The following is a 22,773-nucleotide window of genomic DNA, read 5'->3' as shown; positions in this document are numbered from 1 at the left end:
AAAGGAATTAAATGCTATAAGACAGAAACATTTAGAAAGCAGAAAGTTGTTGAAAATTTAAAATATGATAGCAGAAATTCAAAAATTCAGAGGATTAGGAAAAAACCTTTTAATTTTAGACAAAATTGAGATTACTGCCTAGAAAGCAAAACAAAAAGATACAATACAGAAAATAGAAGAGAATATTAGAAAATCAATTGCAAAGGCCTAACAGCTAAGCAATGGGAGTTCCAGAAAGAGAGAAGAAAAGTTTTCAAAGAAACAATAAGACAACTTCCAAGAACTAAAAGACATAAATTCCCAAGATTAAAATGCCCACCTGTTGATTCACCAGACTGAATCAAAAACCCACACACACCACAGCACATCGTTGTGAATTTCTGCACATCAGTGTTTAAAAAAAAAAAAAAATCCTAAAAGCATGGGGAGTGGAGAAGGATTTGGAAAGAAAATGGCTTTGAGTCTGTCTGGAAGTTAAAAGACAATGGAGCGACGCTTCAAATTCTGAAAGAAAACTATCATTATTATTACTTAACTATGTACTACAGGTACTAGCTAACACAATCACTCAAGAGGAATCAAAAGTATAGAAATTAGAAGGGAGGAAGTATACTATCATTATGTGAAGACAAAACTATATGCCTGGGAAACACAAAAGAATTTACTGAAAAACTATCCAAACACTAATGTACCAAGGTTCAAAATTTATAGAAATCAATCATTTTCACATACAACAATAACAAGGAGTCTAAGAAGACAGAATGGGGGGAAATTCCCATTTATAATAGCAACAAGAAAAAATACCTAAGAACAAACTTAGTGTGCTATAATTATATGAAGAACAATGTAAACACTGAAAAGCACTAAAGCAGACATCAGCAATACAACCACATGTCATTATCTTGGTTAAGATAACTCCACATCTAAAAACACAAATGCTCCTTAAGTTTACTAATAAACTTAATAAAAATACCATCAGGTTAAAAAAAATTTTTTTAACTCAACAAGCTGATTCTAGAATTTATACAGAAAATTTAAGTTTTAGGAAAACAACAAAAAACAATAAAATGGAGATAAGAAAGAGCTAACACTACTAGATTTTAAAATGTCAACATCATGATAGTGTGAAAGAGGTGCCGCCTTAATAAACCAGTGGAAAAAGCTAGACTAGTCCATAAACAGTTTCTGGACCACTGGGTAGTCAGTCGTCTGGGGGTTGGGGGTGGGGTGAGCTGGATTCGTACCTTACATCCTATATAAATTCTGAATATATAAAAAACTTTAACAGGAAAAAATTGAAACCTTAAGTATTCCAGAAGGAACTACAAGATTATCCCTTCACAATCTTAGAATAGAAATACCTTCTAACTTTGAAGGTAGAAATACCTTCTAACTTATGACTCAAAATCCAAAAGTACAAAAGAAGTTTGATCAATTAGACTACCATAAAAATGTCTACATGTGAAAAAATTAAGCAGAGTCAAAAGAAAAATGACAAACTTCAAAGAAAATGATCACAAGGGGTACATCTCTCTGGCTCCTGTACATCAAGAAGACAGACAATCCAACTGAAAATAAAAATGGGCAAAGGATCTGGAGAGACAGAAAAGGAAATATAAATGAATCAAAAAGATAGGCAACATGCTCATTATGAGTAAATACCAAAAACACCTGCACTGAGATTCAACGTCTCATCTATCAGTTTGTCAAAAATCGAATTTTTTTTTTTTTTTTTTGCGGTACGCGGGCCTCTCACTGTTGTGGCCTCTCCCGTTGTGGAGCACAGGCTCCGGACGCGCAGGCTCAGCGGCCATGGCTCACGGGCCCAGCCGCTCCACGGCGTGTGGGATCTTCCCGGACCGGGGCACAAACCCGTGTCCCCTGCATCGGCAGGTGGACTCTCAACCACTGCGCCACCAGGGAAGCCCCAAAAATCGAAATTTTGAAAGAAGTGTTGTTGGTGAAAGACTCTCATGCACTGTGCCTGGTAAACCCGTCTAAGGGCCATCATTACAGTCACAAATTACAACCGGTGCTGACCTAACGATCACAGTCGAACTCGTATTTGTGCACACACTAAATTAAGTATGTGTAAGTCAGTCCCTGCAGAATTGCTTATACTAGCAAAAGGCTGAAAACAACTCAAATGCCCATCAATAAGGAACTGGAGAAATAAATTACAGTGTATCTACAGGACGGACTATTACATGGCCATAAATTATGAGGAAGCACAGCACAGTGGTTAAGAGCATGGACTCTGGGACCACCATTCTGTCTGGATTCGAATCCTGACTCATATGTGACCTTGAACAAGGTTTTTAACCTCTCTATGCCTCAATTTCTCTGTTAAAAGGGAATACTAACAGTACCCAGCACCACAGGGCTGTTAGGAGGATTAAGTTAGGTCATATCTGGTAACTATTGAGAATAGTGTTGAGCATACGCTAAACACATCTAAAGAGAAAGATTTCCAAAATATATTGTTATGAGAAAAAAGCAACAAACAGAACACTGAACATGGTTTACAATTTGTAGATAGTTAGAAGTGGGGGGAGAGGGGTGATAAGAATACACAGTTGTAACTTGGGAAATACGTGCAAGAGACTAATAGAAGACTGGTGGGAGGAACTGGGGAGACTGGGGGTGTCAGGTATGAAAGATTTTTTATTTTCCACTGCAAACCCTTTTCTACTTTTTAAGAAACTGGTTCACATAAAATCTATTCAAAAGATTTAATTAATAAAAAGAATTTTCCGAGGACAATCTGGAATTATATGCCCAATCGTACTATCAATAAAGTATTAAAGTAGAATAAAGATATTTTCAGACTTTCAAAGACTCAAAAAACTCACCTTTCTCAGGAAGGTACTGAAGGCTGTGCTTCATTAAATCAAAAGAATAAACCAAGGAAAAAAGCAAGAAACGGGGTAAGCAACACAAAGGGAGAGACAACGAGAACAGCACAGGGAAGCTCAGGTTCTAAGTGAGAGTGTGAGCAGGCTTGAAGCCAAGGAGCCCAGAGAGAAACAAAGGGCAGAGGCTCCAGGCGCAATTTCTCTAAGGGGAGGAAAAAAGGGGAACTGAAAGGTTACCTATTTTTGACCATATGGAAAGGTATTTTAGAACTCTGGCAGAGAGTCTGGAATGAACTGGTGGTAAATATTTTTTCACTTGTTTAGTTTTCTATATAAGACAATAATTAGCATCAGGAAAACAAAAATCTAAAAACAAAATACAAAAGAAAGGAAATAACAGCCATGATTTACTATGCAAGGCAGCTACGAACAATATTTACCTTGTTTTAACAATGCCAACACTGAATAAAGATTTATCTCAAAATTCATGGGTTAAGCGGTACAATGTGTGTGTACTTAGTTAAGGGAAGGGGGTATGAGAGAGAAAGCCTCATCTTCCACAGGACAAAGTCATTAGCTGAGTTACAAATTGAAGAAAAATTTAAACACTGAAGGAAAAATCAAGGAACAGCACTCTAAGCATATACTTTTTTAAATAAAAGAGATAAATGCCAGAAAGAAGCAGCTAAAAGTCTTTTTTAAATGGTTCAACATATAGTCATGTTCTCTTCCTGGAAAAATCATCAGGGAAAATGCTAATTGAATCTTTTAACTTTGAAGAACGCTACGTGAAATGAACTTAAACTTGGTGGTCAAAACATTCTCCCAAGCAATGATATTTATCTGTCACCTATCTCTATTAACAGAGGTAACCATCCTGAAATGCAACTTATACTACAGTCCCAACAGCTGCACTACTGTTCTACCTGTCTTGGACAGGTAGAACGCACAAACACCAAACTTGCTTCTTTCTTGAACATATGGTTAACTTACAAACAAGGCAGAACTAAACAACAAATAATGTAAGATGGTGATGCCTTTCCAGTGTCACTGATACGACAGCTAGAAATAATGCACTTTAGCAGAAGAACGGCTAGAAACATCTGACGTATCTAATCTGACCAAGGTAACCTGAACTGAACAGGCTTCAGAAAGGAGACAGGGAAGAAGCAGTACTGACAGGAAGAAAAGGCACCCTCGTGTGCAAACCACAACAGAGATTTCTAACACAAGTGTATTTTCTGTTCGCATGTGTGTGTGTGAAATCCCTAAGGACAACCACAACATATGCTGTGGTTAAAAAAACACACCCTAATGGCTAACAATAGGCTTGAGGTCACTTTACATGAGAATTTTTCTTTTTCCAAATAAAACCAGTAAGAACAAGGTATACTCATTCTTGTTACGCAAAATAGTGCCCTTGATTGAAAACACATTGTAAAATACTGTAAATCCTTACTCCGGCCTCTCATTGATTGTTCCCAATTTTGCTAGAAGCCTAAACAGTCTTCCATTTTGAACCTCCTATAAAACATTTTGAAAAGAGAGAGAATATTAATGTTCCAGCTAACTGAATATAAAAGCAAATGTTTACAAAACTGGTATCCTGTACCAATATTACCTTTAAACAATAAATCTTAATATCCCCACCTTCTGGTTATACTTTTGAATACAACATGTCCATTTCATTCAATAGTAATACTCAAGAAGATTATGCAGCTGTCCATTTTTTCTTTCTTTTTTAAAAATTGTATTGGATTATAATTGATGTACAATGTTGCGATAGTTTCAGGTGCACAGCCAAGTGATTCAGTTCTACATACACATATATCCATTCTTTTTCAGGTTCTTTTCTCGTACAGGTTATCACAGAACTCAGAGTAGAGTTCCCTGTGCTCTACAGCGGGTCCCTGTTGGTTATCTGTCTTATATATACACAGTAGTGTGTGTGTGGTAATCGCAAGTTTGTGATGTATTCCTTGCCCCCTACAGATGTCCATTTTTAAGAATTATTAAAGTAATTCACATTAAAAAAAAAATCAAGATTGTGTCTCATGACTGTAGCAAAGCCGCAAACAAAAAAGAACAAAACAAATGCCCAGAGGACCTAAGAAATCAAAATACGGAACACTAAGTTTGGACAAAAATATCTGCAAACAATCTTAGCCAGCTGTGTACCATATTCAGCACAGTAATTACTGTTTTATATCTATTGATACACACAGATGCAGGTGTGTACACACTCCTTTAACTACACACTTTACCTTTGCAAGGTCTTCCTCTATGACATCATTTCTCATTTGAGCAGCATCCAATTGAGTATAAAATCGAGCACCAATCATGGGCATGATGTCATTTACACTTCGCATCCTGTTTTGGTCAGTCAACAAATATCTAACCAAAATAGAGAAGGATCACTTGAATGCCAACCACGCAATTCACAAAACAACACAACCCCCAAGCACACGGGCACTGCTGCCGCCAGCATGTTAGTGTGCACAACTTCGAAAAAAATTTTTTCATGCAAGTGGAGTTCATTTTTAAAGCTTAGTGATTATATTTCTTTCCTCTGGAAAGCTTTAAGAGCCAACGGAAAAAACTGTAAAAATGTCTCTTTCTCTAAATGTTTTACTATTATGAAAATGAGAAGGGAAAGCTGGGTAGAGTTAGACTTACCATATTTCCATTCTCAAACCCTTCTTTACAACAGTGGGAGATGAAAAGATTGTTACAAATATTTTGGGAGGGGTGAAATGGGGGTGATTGTAGGTGGGGAAATTTTTCCATTGCTCTTCAAAAATAGTTTTTGAAACTAAAACTAGGTCTTCCATTTTGATAAGTTAAACAAGCCTCAGCTTTTTAGGAAGCTGTCTCCTGCTCTGTGACCTCATTTACCACCTGTCATGGTGTATTTATTTCTGAGAAATCTTCATGCACTAACACACATCAGAAAAGACCAAATCAATTTCTTCTATCATTATAACTAAGGCAGAAAAATATTACACGTTTCAACAGGCCACCTGTCAGAATACAATGATTGTCAATCATCTGTTATTATTTATTCTGATAGGTAAGCCATGTCCTAACCATTCTCACCAAAGCAGCCTCCTAATCTTTCATTCTCTGCTTATGTTCGACCTTATTTTCTCCATAGGACTTATCACTATCTGCAAACATCTTACTTGTTTATGTTTATTAAGTCTTCCCCATTATAATGGGTGGAAGCTCCAGAAGACGGGGAATTTTGTTCATCTTATTCAGAAGTGTCTTCAGCATCTGACATACAGTAGGCATTCTTTTGTTGAATAAAGGAACAGTTATAAACTCATGTGGATAATCTATGTCTTAGCTATTCATCTGTAATTACTGACATATTTGTATCTAACTATGTGTAGTATATGTATACTAACTATGTATAAGCTATGTGACTTCTGGGAAGTTGCTTTACATCTTCAAGCCTCAGTTTTGACATGTCTAAAATGGAGCTAATAATGGTACCTAATTTATAGGGTTATTGGGAGAATTAGGTGAATTAATTCATATCAATCAGTTCAAAAGTGCATGATACATTGTTTACTACTCTGTATATTTTAGCTATTGGTTAGTATGAAAGTATGACCTTTTTGTTTATTCATTTTTTATTAAGGAACATTTCATAACATTTGTAGAAGGAAAGAGAATTATATGATGAATCCTCATGTACCCATTACCCAGTTTCAATAATTATTAACTTATGGCCAATTTATTATATTTATATCCTTTACTCTCACTTTTTTAAAAAAGGAAAATTATAACTTGAGATTATTTAAGACATCCTAGGTATTGTAAGCTACAGCTAGATATCACTGCTGTGATAATATATGAAACAAATATTTCTATTTAAAAGAGAAATCAACTTATTTGATTATTAAAAGGAACCAGGTAACCACTGGCTTCCAGTGCCGTCACCTGCAGGACACTTAGGCCAGTGTAACAAAGCACAGGTGGGCAGCCCCATCCTCCATCCCTCAATTCCATACCACAGGGCTAGTCCAAAAAGAAACTGGATCATCCAGGGTTACACAGAAAGATCAGAAGGAACAGCTGGAAGCTAAAAGAGACTGAAAAGGATCAATAAGCTCTAATTGCTTCTAGAACATCATAGAAAAAAATTTCAAAAGAGACTTCCTAGCATCTGTTCTCTTGAATAACTTATAATAAGGGTTATGGTTGTCCATCCCCTGGAATCCCCGATGTTAGGCACATCTTAGACTGTTGTGACTGCAGTCCACAGTGGGCTTCTCTTAAGCCAAAATCATTTCAGACCTATGCTCACGGATTCCCTGGAGTATGAAGACACAGGAGGAGAAAGAAGCATAGGGACCCTTATACATGTGCTTTCTGGAACAGGTGGTTGGGGCCACACAGCACATGACCGGGCTGCAGGTGAGGTTATATGTGACAGCTTTTACAAAGATACTGATCTCTCTGGAGAGCGGCGCTGTCTAATAGGACTTTCTGAGATGATGCAAATGTTCTATGTCCACGCTGTCCAGTATATTAGCCAGAAGCTACATGCGGCTTCTGAGCTCTTGAAACGTGGCTGGTGCAACTGAGGAACTGAATTTTATATATTACTTAATTTTAATTCATTTAAACTTAAAAGGTCATATGTAGCTCACAGATACCAATGCAGCTTTAGAGGGTCTAGCCTTTCGCCAAATGTTTAAAACATCAATAACTAATTTAAACACACTGGTTTTTGAATTTACTCCAAGAAATACATACTTAGCAATAAAAACAAAGAAATTAAAAGCTGTTTAATTATGTTTTGCCTGATTTTAAATAGTGGAAACTAAAATAAATAGAATCACTGTTAAAAGGCCCTCATGAAAAATCTGTCTTATCTCATATGATCATTATATTAAAACTTACAAAATCAGATTCTTCAGGTCAGAGGAGTAGTTGATTGTCACCAGTTCCATGGCTTTCTGTAAATTCTCTCGCTGAATTCCTGCCAAAGAGTTGCAAGCCAAAGCCAACACAACTTTTCCTAATGATATCAGATCTGCTTGCTGACATGAAAGAATAAATATAACTTTTAATGTTTCTTTTATAGGTACAAATTTAATACACTGACACTAGTGCCTGCATGGAAAAAGCATCTTTACAAAGAAGCTGAAGAACGCAGCACAGGGTTCCCAGGTATTGGCGCTTATCAGTCACCTGGGAGCTTATTAACAAGACCAATTCTGAGCCGCTCCACCCCAGATTCTCATTCAGGAGGTATGGGAACAGGCCCAACATTTTTAAAGCACCCAGGTAATTCTAATGAAGGTAGTTCTGGGGGGTACTTTAAGAAACATTACCTGAAGCAATTCACATGCCAACTGCAGAACTGTTGCTTTAATTTTTTTTTCTAAATTTTTATATTTAAATAGAGCTTATATCCTTACTATTACAAGAAATCTGAGGATGGTTACCATATAGTTAGTTGCTTTACAGTGGTCACTACAATTCAAGATAGGCACTTGTCTCATTTTCCATGATGCACAAAATATAGTGAGAGTTCATTTGAAGAAAAGTAATTCCCTTATTCCAAACACAGCAGCAGCATTACCTGATTTCAGAGTACGTTCCCTAGACACTGACAATGTTGCAAACCCCCATGACATTCCATCTGCTGTTGTTTCCAAACAGACCACTTTTATACTATAAAAGATCTTTGAGCTCTGTAACCACCTGATTTCCTACCCTTTGTTTGTTTGTTTGTTTTAAAGATTTCCCACTCTGAGGCTTTCCTTCAAAAAGAATTTTTAAAAGACAGCTGGCTGAATTTAGGTAGGCTCTCTACCACCTATTAAAACGTCGGGAAACAGAACAGTCACCCCAAGTGGCCCTGCTTGGCAGGTGAACTATTAATGATCACATGCCTAGGAGACAATGGAGTAGTTCAGAGTTCAATGAAATCATCTGAAGTCATTTTTATAGAAAACTTACATAAATCTTCACAAGCTGAGATCTCATCTGAATTATTGGATACATGTTTATTTATGGAATATTGGTTTAGTATAGGAGTTTTCAAACCTAGTTTTACATTAAAATTCACCTGAGAAGCTCAAAAAACAAACAAAAAATCACCCAGTGGCTATCCCTTCATCCTCTTCTGGTGTTATTAGTCTGGGGCAAGATCTACGTATTGGTATTTTTCAAACCTTCATAAGAGATTCAGATATGCAGCCAGGGTTGAGAACCACTGGTTTCGTGGAAGTTTATAAATGGTGTATTTGCAAAATCAGGTGAGTATTTCAAGGCAATCACTAATGAAACTTTAGGACTATACAGCTATCCTTAACAACATTCTACCCAAATAGTAAAGAACAAAAGGAAAACAAACTCCATTATTAACATTAAAAAGTTCAAATTTAAAAATTTATCCAAATCTAGCACGTATGAATCTGACACTCTGAGCCTAAGATCTTATAATCAGCGGAAAAACTGATTAGACAAACAACTTTGAATCTATCAGGAAAAGAGATGCCAAGGATTCATGCCAGAGAAACTTTGAAACTTCATTAGTGGCAGAGTTAGGGGCCCAGGCTGGCAGGGGGGAAAGTGACAGGGGGAGGGGCGTGAATACTGTGGCGTTTCTGTTCTCTGGATGGCTCTGCCGTGACTGAATTCAGGAAGGGTTCCTCACGGTCATTCTCAAGATCAAGGAAAACATTCACAGTTATATTAATGAAATCCTAAAAATGCTGATTGAGAGAAATCAGTACACGTAAAAGCTAACTGTAAATTTCTACAAGTGCTTCAATCCAATGTCATCAGCAAAGTTAAGCTTGTTATTGTTTATTAAGTATTTCAGCAGCATGTAGCAACACACAGCTTCCCAACCCTTAAACAGTAAAACCTTCAGTTTAGCTCCACCCTGAATTGATGCTGTAACTAAACCTCCCACCTAGAACATTCTGTTATTCCCTATTATGAGACAGGAAAACCAAAGTGCAAGACAGCTGGACTGTTATGGGTTTAAAAAATAAGGCCATCTGATTCTGAGTGTAAACGCCACCTTTCTGAAGCTGACTCAAGGTGGGAATACCCACTTTTAGAAATAGAGTATACATGTCACATAATCCAGACTAAATTAGAACTGATCTTTTTAAATAAAAGAGGTTAATGAAGTCCTGCTTAATTAAGAGAGTTTAACATCGTAAAAACTCAGTAACTCTCCTTTCCTTATTTCCCAGCTAAATAATTTTCCATTTGTTATTTTGCTTCTTACCTCCATCTGGCTTTGCCCCCCATTTGTTGAATTCTGGAGGTTTACCCCCCAACTCATTTTCAGTTTCTTCCTGATTCTTGACTTCTTGATTTTTCTCTGATTCTATCTATGGCTCTATTTATGTCCATTTTACTGAAAGTCAGTCTCTATTCACGTGTCTCAAACAGACTATGAAAAATAGACTACAAGAAACAACGCACTCCTTTCTCATGTACCCTCTTCTCTGTAAAATCATAATCCCCCGTTTGGGACTACCTTTAACTCTCTCCTTTACCTTACTATAAGCTATATGGAAAATCTACACATATATACCCACTCCAAAAAAAAAAAAAAAAAAAGGAAAGAAAAGAAAACCTGATACAACTTTTACCGCTGAAAAATAAAGGGAGGGTGACAACTGGTTGAAAAGTAGCCTAAGTTTACAAATGAAGGCAGTTCCTAACTTACCAATCAGTTGCCCCAAATCCTTACTTTAGAGTTATTTGTTTTGAAACTCTGGGATTATTTTTTCTTATGAAGAGTTGTTTTTCAAGATAACTAACTACACAACCCATAATATAACTCCAATAACGGACATTTGCAAATAAAAAATGGAAAACAACACTGATGTGATACTCACAGAAAAACAACAACTAGTCTTATCTTATACGAGTAATTAAAAAGAAAAAGGAACTATTCAGAATAGAAAAGAATGAAGAGATACCGTGAGACTGCACGTAAAAAACAAAACTGGAAACATGGGGTTTCCAAATACTTGCAATAGAGGTTGATGGCACTGGTTCTAAATAATGTCTGATTTCTCTTTAAAAGTTTAGTATTATTTTCATGGATATATAAAGATCACTAGTATTTTAACAGTCAATAACCAGTCACTTTCAGGAGCACAAAGAAGAAAAATTTTCAGAGCCAATTAGTTAGGCACTAAGTATAAGACAGAAGATAAGCAGGAAAACAGCTAAGAAACAACCAACCTGGATAAGAAAAAGGGAGCAAATTCCCTTCTGCAGAAGAAAGCTGCTAGGGCTGGGGGCTGGGGGCTGGTGGGGGGGTGGGTAGCCAGGTTCTTCCATGGAGAGCCCACTAGATGGCGCTACCAACCAGAACAGCTTGGCTGCTGCTGGGGGTAGGTGGGCACCAGCAGAGGGGAAGAAGCTGTGAAAAGGCTGCATACAACTGAATGTGATGAGTGGCTCTAAGTCTGGGGACTGCACTGTCCACAGTCCAGTAGCAAAGGAAGAGGTTTATGCATGAATCAACTGTAATACTAAAAACTACCTGGACTCTACTTCTCCTTCTGGCCTTTCCTTTTGTTCTGAAATTGTGTCTCATAAAGTGAACTAAAATCTTGCCAAGATTTAAAGAAAAGAGAATGAAATGAGAAGGACAGTGGGAAGGTAAGGTATTCTCCTCCTTGTTTCTCCATGTAAACAAGAGATTCTGCCTTACATCAATCCTCTGTAAGTTAATAAATGTTCAGAAACAACAAAGATTTCTTTCATGAAAGAAACTAACATTGTCTTAAAATGACAACTGCATACCCTCCAAAAAATATGAATACAAACTGAATGATATGAAATATTTACTTTAAATAGCTACAATTCTTGCACAGGGTAATCAAAGCAAAAGCAACTACACTTAACGCTCCTTGCAGAGGTAGGTTCTTACTCTGCTACACATTGTGTTGATCAAATAAAAACTAAATAGCTAAGAACAAAATGGGACCTAAGTCCACAATATTATGATGAAGTCAGACTATAACCAAATTCTAATAATGTACAAGAAGTGAGTGATAGGCTTTGGTTAAGCAAAAGAAAAAAATCATTTAGAAAACAGCAATACAAAAATTTTCCTTTGAAAATAAAAATTTTGGACTGATAGTGGGACAACTATTCTAAAAGTAAAAATAATAGGTGTGATTTTAACACACTAAAAAGTGAAAAAAAAGTAAAATGTCATTTAATATATTTCATTCAGCTGACTAATTAATGTTTTAATCTATGCTGAGGACAAATTTCCTTGTCAAATAAATGCATTTTCATTCAAACAGCTGGAGTCTCTGACACTGTCATTAATTCTGTATATTCCAACGTATAAGGGCTCTACACTAAACACAGCACAGTGATTAAGAAAATACACATTCAAAGTTTGCATAGAGACCACCCCCAGCATAAACTGAAATCTAGACTTAAAACCCTGAAAAACTTTAAAATAAACAAAATTTATCTTTAAAAAAAAATCAAGCCTTAAGTTATTACGTATCCATGTTAATTCTTACTCACCTGGTATTGAGCCATTAATGCCAATGGATTATTATTCTGACTGTTATCAAATGTTAAAACATCAAAAACTCCAACACAATTTACTCGCAACCTTTAAAGACCAGAAAATTTAAAGAAAATAATTAAAATGAGATTTAAAAAAAATTACATACTACTGGAAATGGAACATTTCTTATGCTATGAGGAGGGCTCTCAGAATCCTCTCCAGTCTCACCTCCTGTCCTCCCCCCGCCCCCCGCCATAACCTCTATCAATCACCATTTTAGAGATGACATCACAGACATCAAGTTATAAAAGCCTATGGTTATAAAAGTCAGGAATGGATAAAGCCAGGACTATAACACATCTTTTGACTACCAGGCTAGTGGTCTTTTCACCAAACCGAGCTGCTCCTTTATTAGTTATTCATGAAAAGAGAACTGGTTAGCTTCTTAACATGTACTAGGCACATTCAAAGCATTTTATATGTAGTAATTCATTTGATCCTCTCAATAATCTTATGAGGCAGGTACCTTACAAATATGGAAAATGGAGATAATAATAGTACCTGTCTTACAGACTGCTGAACACATAGATGTTAAGTAACTAACAGAGCCAGGATACGAACCCAGGTAAACTGGTACTAGACCTTGAGCTCTTTATGCTATGCTACCCAAGACAACTCTCAAAATTTCAGCAACTCAAATAAAACTCTAGTGAAGTCAAGGTCTGTGTTACTTAACCCTTTATCACTGGTTCTCAAAGCATGAAACCCAATCAGCAGCAACAGCATCAGTCACCCAGGAACTTGTTAGAAATGCAAATTCTAAGGCCCCGCCCCAGACTTCCTGAATGAGAACACTGGGGGTGGAGCCCAACAGCCTACGCTAAGCCCTCCAGGATACTGGGACTCATGACAAAATTTGAGAGCCACAGTTGTACACAGAAAAGTTGTACTGATACTGTTTGATACCCCCCCAACCTTAACCATACATACCTCCCAAACCCTCACAGGATCTTGGTTAATAACCAGGCATCTTATTAAGAATTCAACATTTTAAAAAAACCTACAAATGAACTCAAAGTCACGGCAGTTCTTCTGGATGGAATATATGAAAAGGTAGAATTAAAACAAATCATGCTGTGTTTACTAAGCTGTCATAGGTTAGATGCTCAATAAAGAAGCCAAAACTCAAAATGCTAGTACCTTGTTTTGCCAGTTATCAGAATCTTTGTTGGGTCCATAACTCGACATGCCAAACCTGCTGTATGAATGGTACGCAATGCAGAACTCAGCTGGACAATATATGCCCAAATAAGAGATTCTGGCAATAATCCAGCATGCTGTCTGGGCAATGGTCCATCGTGCTGACCTATAAAAGCAAATAAAAAATGGCATCTTCATTTAAATAATTAACTAAAAGACTAAAACATGCAAACCAAGAAGAATTTAAGAAACAAACCCAAATTTTCTTACTTATGATATTATACCTTTACACTGTTAGCAGCAGCAGAGCTCTCACCGAGCTTCTCTTTTCTGTGACCATTATAATTATTGCACAAAAATTATTTAAAGTAAGAATTTATACTTAATTATGAGTCAAATAAATGAGTTCCGATTAAAAACAGGAACTGCAGAGATTATTTTTCTTAAAGTGTGGCTAACCCTTGCCTGTATTACCGTTCAGGTGCGTGGGAACTACACACCTGTGGCTTGAGGGGAACAAAAGTCTCTCCCGTCATTTGTGTTGAGTGTTTTCTTATGCTCCTCATACTGCTCAGCCTCCCCTATTACAGCCGAGTCAGTCAGACGAAATGACATCCAATTCACAGAAAACATAAATGTAAAACACTGAATGTCACTTATGTGTAATGAAGAAACACAAAAATAATCTGGTCTACCATGAAAAGTAATCCTTTTGATTCAATCAACTCTTGTTAAGTGCTTCTTGATACTACTTTCTGGGTCACTGTTAATCAGCAGAAAAGAAGCCATACAAATTTAATCTAGATTTTGTAATTATTTCAGGGAATATGACTTTATAAAACCAAGTGTTCACATGGTTGTAAACAAACCTTTTCTGAATCAGTTATAAAAGCAACACAGTTAAATGGTTAATTGTGGAGATAATAAATAGCAAATAAGGAAGAGCAAATACAAAATTCAAAAACTGCTATCCCTCAATTTAGACAGAACTAAAGATAATACCATCTGGAAAGCAGTGATAGATGACTCAAAAAGTAGCTCTAGTGATAAATGTCAAGACAACATCAAAGACAACCACGCAGAGTTTAAATAAAACTATTTAATAAGTGTGGTAATAAGGAAAAGAAATATTTATAGCAAATATTTATAGCTACATATTTATAGCAAATATTTAGTGCATACCGTGTGCCAGATTCTGTCTAGTTACTTTACCCACATTACGTCATTGTAAACCTCTTATCACAATCCCTATATGGTACGCTATTATTATTGCCACTTTCTTATTAGTATATTTATTACAATATGTGATTTTTTTAGTTTGTTTTCAATTAACAAATTAAATAGTATAAGAAAGCATTATACTTCCATTTATGTCTCTATAAGTTTATACAAACACTGGCTCTTTTTTCCTTCTCTTTTTAGTATTCATATTGGGAAAACAGAGGATTGCCTTGTATTATATAAATTGTTGTAGGGTTTCCGTGGTGGCGCAGTGGTTGAGAGCCCGCCTGCTGATGCAGGGGACACGGGTTCGTGTCCCGGTCTGGGAAGATCCCACATGCCGCGGAACGGCTGGGCCCGTAAGCCATGGCCGCTGAGCCTGCGTGTCCGGAACCTGTGCTCCGCAACGGGAGAGGCCGCAACAGTGAGAGGCCCACGTACCGCAAAAAAAAAAAAAAAAAAAAAAAGATACTAATAAATTGTTGTAAATTAAAGTATATATGGTACATTTAGGGAAGTTACTACCATTCAAACAATACTAGAAAAAGAACTGATTCCTAGGAAAATGTAAACATAATATATCAAATAGCCAGAAAACACCAAAAACAGAATTAAGATTAAAAAAAAAAACTGGAAAGGAGTGCTATAAATCAGAGGGTTCCCAACAGGGGTCCGTGTTGCGCCCTCAGGGACATTTGGAGGTACCTAGAGATATTTTTGGTGTCACAACTGGAGGAGGGGCTGCTCCTGGCATCTAGTGGGTAGATGGCAGGGATGTAGCTGAACACCCAGCAATGCCCAAAACGGCCCCGCACAAATAATTATCCAGCCCCAAATGTCAGCAGTGCTGAGGCTGAGAAACCCAGCTGTAAATTAAAGCCAACAGTCACTTCACAGGTGTTATTACTAAAATAAACTTGAACAACTATAGCTATATTCATCTGTAGGGAAAGTTATACCACATCCCCTTCAACAAAATTATGTATGTGCTACAGATGACATGGCAAAAGGAAACAAATGACCACACTATGTGACCAGATTTTTAATGTGAAACAGCCATGTAACCACAGCTTTCTTCTTTCAACTGTCAGAAAGCACAGTTACGAGTAAACAGAATACATTTTTTATCCATAATGCCAGTTCTTAAAGGAGTCATGATCCAAAAGATACTGGAATGTGGACTCAAGTCTTCTCCCTCCTTACTTCCTCTCAGGATATATTCAGGAAAATCTTTAACCAATTAAAAACCACTGCAAAGAATGTAATGTTTCTTTCCTGCCTCCATACAAGAAAATGATACATACATTTTCCTTCCCCCAAAACATAAACTAATTAATAGACACCACAAAATGGATTTATTTTTACTCTGAAACAACTTACCCTTTAATAATCATTTGTTAGGATGTAATTAAAATATTTTGGTTCTTTGCAATATTTGAACTAAAAAACAATTCTTTTAGTAAATATTAGAAAGGGGCAAAAAAAGAAAATATTCCCCATTTAAGTAAAAGTTACCTGAAAATTTATTTTGAAGACTAGCTCCTTAAGGAACACAGAATCCCACCTTCAAGCAAAAGCATTTGTTTCGGGAAATAATTACATATTGATAAATGACACACAGTCACACTGGAGTATGCAAAACAAAACAGAGCACAACAAAAAACCAAGACTGGAAAGAAATATACCAAGAGATGTGCTTTGGGTGGTGAAGTTACAGGGATTACTTTTCAATTTACTGAATTTTCCAAACCATCTTTATTCAGAAAGCATTATATTATTATTACTTTTTTTTTTTTTTTTTTTTTTGCGGTACGCGGGCCTCTCACTGTTGTGGCCTCTCCCGTTGCGGAGCACAGGCTCCGGACGCGCAGGCTCAGTAGTTGTGGCTCACGGGCCCAGTTGCTCTGCAGCATGTGGGATCTTCCCAGACCGGGGCACGAACCCATGTCCCCTGCATCAGCAGGTGGACTCTCAACCACTGCGCCACCAGCGAAGCCCCAGAAAGCATTATATTTTTTAAAGAAAAAAAATTTTAAGAGGAAAAAAAAACCTTTTATCGTATTCTCAGCTACTTAAATTTCAGGTATTTACATGAGTCTTTCATAACCCACCTTCATCTCAGTCTATACATGTACATAACATGTTATTTCCTAACTTGTTACATATTGACTCTATTTCTTTAAGGTATTTTTTTTTAAATGCAATAGGGTCTTTACGCTGAATGATTACAGGGCTAAATTTACATGTATTTTAAAATACAAAACTACTCTTCCAGAGAGCAAAGGCATCTGTCAAACACAGCTTGCCTGCATCGTTTTCTTACCCCACTTTCTCTTTGTGAAATAGGCATCCGCATTAGGGTCATTGAAGTGTCTGCTCATCATAGTCTCTCCTCCAGCGTGGAAATCATATGCAAACACAAGAGCTTAAAATAAAACACAAACACTCATTACTGCAATCTGGCTTCAAATAATGAAGCCCACTAGCAAAAAGACCATTACAAGTCACTCACAAGGCTCTGCAAAAGCTTTAGTGGTAAACACTTCACGCAAGGTCACGATATTTGAGTGCTGGATTTTCTTCCACATGTCCACCAATACCATGCACTTTGTGTTAACAAGACGAAAACCTGAAAAAGAAAAAATTTTCTGCTAACCTGCAAATGACATCTCCCCCTTATTTCATCAGAAATGTGCAGAGGGCTTCCCTGGTGGCGCAGTGGTTAAGAATCCGCCTGCCAGTGCAGGGGACATGGGTTCAAGCCCTGGTCCGGGAAGATCCCACATGCCACGGAGCAACCAAGCCCATGTGCCACAACTACTGAGCCTGAGCTCTAGAGCCCGTGAGCCACAACTCCTGAAGCCCGCACCTAAAGCCCGTAATCCACAACAAGAGAAGCCACCACAATGAGAAGACCACACACCGCAACAAAGAGTAGCCCCCGCTCACAACTAGAGAAAGCCCGCACGCAGCAACAAAGACCCAAGGCAGCCAAAAATAAATAAATTTAAAAAAAAAGAAATGTGCAGAAAAAGCCATGTTATACATCACTTATGAAATACTAATTTCCAAATGAAATAATATATGTATTATCCTTTAAATTCATGTTAAATAAACTCATTTAGGAATCTCTGAATAATCTTAGCCTCACTAATATGCTCTTAAAAGAGGATAATTTATCTTCCTTACCATGTATCCTCCGAAGGCAATAAGGCAGATCATCTTTGCTATTTACAGCTTTGTAGCAGGACGTAATGTATCCAAAATTACTTGATTTCTGTATCCGGTTGGGCGGTGGCAGTGGTTCTAGAGGGAACAGGCTATGGTAGCTGTCAACTTCTGTAGGGACTGCTAGAGTAATTCATAAGAAGATGACTTTAACTTGCAGACATTCACAAATCTCTCAGATCTCAAAGTAATGAAGAAGAAACCAACTCTATAAACCAGATATCAAACACACTGTATTCCAGAACAGTGTCAACATTTATAACAATTGTATAGGACACATTCGTCTCACTATCAATAAAAATAGGCATTATAAAACAACAAAAGAACAACTAGATTTCATGCACTCAAAAATATTTGTCTTTTATAATAGCACACCACTCTTGTTTCTCAGCTGTTAGAAACAATTCACATTATCACTTACGAGATACTAACCATTTCTGATTCTGATGTAAAATAAAAATCAAGACAGTTTTTGTCTTTAAACATCTTATTTTGTACAAAACATATTTAGACAATGGTGTTAAGTATATGAAATTCTTTTTTAAAGAAATTGAAAACAAATAACAATAAACTGGAGTGTATATGTAATATGTCTGTGTATGTATATTGATTTATAAGTACAAATATAGCAATCTGTATCAAACTCTCAAACCATTCAGTGGAATAGCGCAGTTTGAATACCTAGCAAAACACAAAAGAAAAAAACTAAAACAGCTTTACCACTATGCCTGCCATGTTCCCCTGTATTTCCTATTAAGAAATACAAGTGAAACGTCATTAAGAAATTCCAGAAGACAGGTTAAAAATGACCCCTCTGCCTTTACCAAATATTTACACTCATTATCTCTTAGTTCGTGAAACAATTCTGAGATAGGATTCCCTATTTCATAAACAAGAAAAGTGAAAATCACACATCTAGAGAGGTAGTTGGGATGCAAACCCAGGATTCTGATTCTGTAATCTTGTGCTCTTAACCCCTAGATGGAATTTTGGCCATAGTGAAAAACAAACATCAATTCATTGTTAACTTTCAAACCAAGGTAAAGGCACGTTCTACTGAAAAAAGGTGGTATAAGGGAAGTATACACACAAGTGAATATAGCTGCAACTTTTGCCCATTTACTATTTTTTATTTGAACAATCAGTTCAATTTCCACAAAGAAACAAATGATGAATAAATGTTGTTTCCTAGTTTTTTGATAAGGAGCACTTAATAAGGGAAGTAATTAATTTCAAATTAGTAAAAATATATTGAGTATCCACTATGTATTAGTGAACACATATTAATGAAATACGGGTTCTTATCAAGAGGCTTAGAGAAAAAGGATTGAGATTTACATAAAACAATACAGTACCAAGCAAAATAGCTTTGAAAAAAGTACAATTCACCATGGCGCTGGTTCTTAAACTCTAGCACCCTTCAGAATTACCTAGAGGCTTGTTAAAACACAGTTTGCTGGGTTCCATGTCCAGAGTTTTGAGTCAGTAAGTAGGTCTAAACCAGGGCCCAAGGATTTGCAATTCTAACAAGTTCCCAGGTGATAATGAAAAGCTGCTGTTGGGTCAAGTGCTTTGAGAACCACTACACATGTAAATACAAAGCCATGGAAAGGAAAGCCAGTTCCAAGGATATTAGGAAAGATCTTACAGAAGATTTGGCATGTTTACTACAAAATGATGGATGAGACTGCTTCCAGTGAGCTAAAACAAATGCAAAGAGTGGTGAGACAGCTAACAGACCAACAACAAGGACTTGAAATTCACTACACCAAACACCGGTACTCAGAGCACCCGTGTGACAGAGAAACTGAGTGGGGGCCACAATGAGCTAAAAATCTTATGCTCTGAACTCCTTTCTCCCTCTGTCTACTTTTAAGCAAGTCATGAATTCTACACACTGAAGGAAAAAAATTGTGCTTCAGTGGAAAACAGTGCACTGTCTAAAGGATAACCCTCTGGTGTCTGATTCTGTGGAAGATATTTTACACCCCTGTAAGCTGTAAATAACTGATAAATACTGCACTGCAAAATAATTCTCGTCTATAGGCAATTCTGTCTGGTGAAGGCTCGACGGACTTCCCTCCTCCCCTGTGGAAAAGACAGTTTGCACATTTGTTTCAATATTCCTCATCTATGATGTGTCTTGTAATATAGGATTGGCTCCCTCACAACTTAAATAAAATCTTTAGTACTTTCTCCTTTTTATATCTGTACATCCTGATTTTAACCTTTTTTCGGAAAATCACCTTTTAACCCTACTTTTCCCAGTCTACTCTGAAATAATCATATGTGGCCTAATATTAACCTTGAAAACCAATTGTCTTAATAGACAGGAATATTCATTTATTGTTCTGCTGTTCTTTGTTTCTAGTTCAGTTTAACAAATGCACAAAATTAAGTACCAATAAAGGGAACGGGGTGCCTCAATCACTGTTTGGCATCAAAAATCAAAGTAAAGAAAACCAACTTGGAAGATCCCAGACAAATGCACTCCTTAGTTTAGCCCAATTTTTAGTCTGGGGCTCAGTTCAACCAAATAATATTAAAAATAATGATAAAGAAAATTTTAGTTTCTCTCCTCTATTCAACCTAACATCCCCTCAAAGAACATAGAGAATGATAGACTGGATCTAAGATACTGAATGTCTGAGGTTCACCACGGTAAACCTATGGCAGAGTTTCTCAAGCTCAGCACTAGTGACATATTGGACCAGATAATCCTTTGTTGTCGGGGACTGTCCTGTGCACTGTAGGGTATTTAGCAGCATCCGTGGCCTCAACCCAGTAGTAGCCAGTAGCACCCCGCTGCCAACTGTGACAATCAAAAATGTTCCAGACGTTGCCAAATGACCCATGAGGGGTAAAATCATTCCTGGCTGAGAACCACTGACCTACGGGAAATAAATTATGATTTGAGTTGAGAAGTACTAATTTGATGGAAGTATGAAGAATGGAAAGGAAAAGGGAAAGGAAAAAGTCAGTAAGACCAACATTAATAAATGAGTCAAAATGAGTCAGAGGTTAATGGTAAACATGAGACATGAAAAAGATCAAAGTGAGAGCAGCGACAGAAAAAACCACTTATTAAAACCTTGTTTGAACACGGGCGCACAGAATTGGATTAACCACAATCTTTAGTTTGTGACACTCAAATCACTAGCTCATGTCTACGCATGGCCTGCTTTTATTCAGTTAATTATTCTTAATAATATGGTAAGCATCTGCAAACTTGGCACACAAAACGAAGGCTCACACCTTGACCTGAATGGTCATCTAAATACATGGCTCTCTACCAACCTCTGCCTTCCTTCTCTCTCGTCCTTCCCTTTTCTTTTTTTGGCGGTACGCGGGCCTCTCACTGTTGTGAACTCTCCCGTTGCGGAGCACAGGCTCCGGACGCGCAGGTTCAGCGGCCATGGCTCACGGGCCCAGCCGCTCCGCGGCACGTGGGATCCTCCTGGACCGGGGCACGAACCCGTGTCCCCTGCATCGGCAGGCGGACTCTCAACCACTGCGCCACCAGGGAAGCCCTCGTCCTTCCCTTTTTATATAGTTTCATTATACCTATATGTATTCCTCAAAAGTTTATTATGTATATGTATACACATGCATTTATTGATAATGTAAATACATATATAAATTTCAACTTTATAAAAAGGTATCATGCTCTATGTAGTCTCTCGCAGCTCACTTTTTAACTTAATATTACATTACTGAGATTCTTCCATATTGCTGCTTTCTTTATGAAGTGTACTTTCTTCATTTAAACTGCTGTATAATATTCCATTGTCTGACAGTATCAGGTAATTCCCAACACTGTCCTTCAAGATGAGCGTTTGGACTGATCAAAGTTTCTGCTATTGTAAGCAGTGATATTATGGATACTTTATACATTTTCTAGTTAAAAATATATAGTTTACTTATATCTAGGAGCAGAACTGCTAGATCACAGGATACACAGATATTCAACTTCGGGAATTTTCTGAAGTGATAACACATTCACCAATTTATACAACCAACAGCAATGTACTGGAGAACCTGTGGATCCATATCCTAATACTGCACATGGTCAGACTTTCCAATGATATCTTATTTGTCTTTCCCTAATCATCAATGATGTTAAACATTTCTTCATAGATTTTTCATTGTATGAACTTCCACTTTCTTGAAATGCCTATTCCTACCTTTTGGCCATTTTTCTGTTTTGTTGGGGTTTTTTTCAGGCTCTTACTAATTTGTGGTTTTTATTTTCTTTGTCAATTGTGTAAATATCTTTTTCAAGTTTTTTCTTTACTATAGGTATCTTTGGAGTGTTTTTAATTTTTTAAAATTAATTAATTAATTAATTGAATTTTTGGCTGCCTTGGGTCTTTGTTGCTGCGTGCAGGCTTTCTCTAGTTGCGGCGATCGGGGGCTACTCTTCGTTGCGGTGCGTGGGCTTCTCATTGCAGTGGCTTCTCTTGTTGTGGAGCACCAGTTCTAGGTGTGTGGGCTCAGTAGTTGTGGCACTCAGGCTCAGTAGTTGTGGCGCACAGGCTTAGTTGCACCATGGCATGTGGGATCTTCCCGGACCAGGGCTCGAACCCGTGTCCCCTGCATTGGCAGGCAGATTCTTAACCACTGCACCACCAGGGAAGTCCCTTTAATTGTAATTCAGTAAAATTTATCAGTACTTTCTTTAAGAGTCAAGGATCTTTGCCTCCAGTATAGGAAATCTTTCTCTACTGAAAGATGAAATTT

At 37.2% G+C, this 22,773-nt stretch overlaps 1 protein-coding gene across 12 annotated transcripts in view; it reads right to left on the bottom strand.

The window, feature by feature from the left end:
• The window catches only part of PAN3 (poly(A) specific ribonuclease subunit PAN3), a 120,484-nt gene that overhangs the window by 7,780 nt on the left and 89,931 nt on the right, over positions 1 to 22,773 (bottom strand). For 8 of the 12 annotated variants that reach the window (XM_060080319.1, XM_060080321.1, XM_060080325.1 and 5 more), the window contains 8 exons: positions 17,995 to 18,156; positions 17,318 to 17,434; positions 17,129 to 17,230; positions 13,585 to 13,750; positions 12,399 to 12,489; positions 7,770 to 7,909; positions 5,120 to 5,249; positions 4,315 to 4,379 (listed from right to left, as the gene is read on the bottom strand). In XM_060080319.1, coding sequence (XP_059936302.1) covers positions 4,315 to 4,379; positions 5,120 to 5,249; positions 7,770 to 7,909; positions 12,399 to 12,489; positions 13,585 to 13,750; positions 17,129 to 17,230; positions 17,318 to 17,434; positions 17,995 to 18,156 — 973 coding nt within the window. Of the gene's footprint in view, positions 1 to 4,314; positions 4,380 to 5,119; positions 5,250 to 6,676; positions 6,956 to 7,769; positions 7,910 to 12,398; positions 12,490 to 13,584; positions 13,751 to 17,128; positions 17,231 to 17,317; positions 17,435 to 17,994; positions 18,157 to 22,773 lie in introns of those variants that run through there. The other 4 variants (XM_060080320.1, XM_060080330.1, XM_060080329.1 and 1 more) reach the window with 4 other exon arrangements.

Source organism: Mesoplodon densirostris, chromosome 17, assembly GCF_025265405.1.
Source record: "Mesoplodon densirostris isolate mMesDen1 chromosome 17, mMesDen1 primary haplotype, whole genome shotgun sequence".
In the NCBI taxonomy this organism is placed as follows: Eukaryota; Metazoa; Chordata; class Mammalia; order Artiodactyla; family Ziphiidae; genus Mesoplodon; species Mesoplodon densirostris.
Note: the sequence above shows the minus strand (reverse complement) of the source record. Positions and strands in the feature narration are given on the sequence as shown.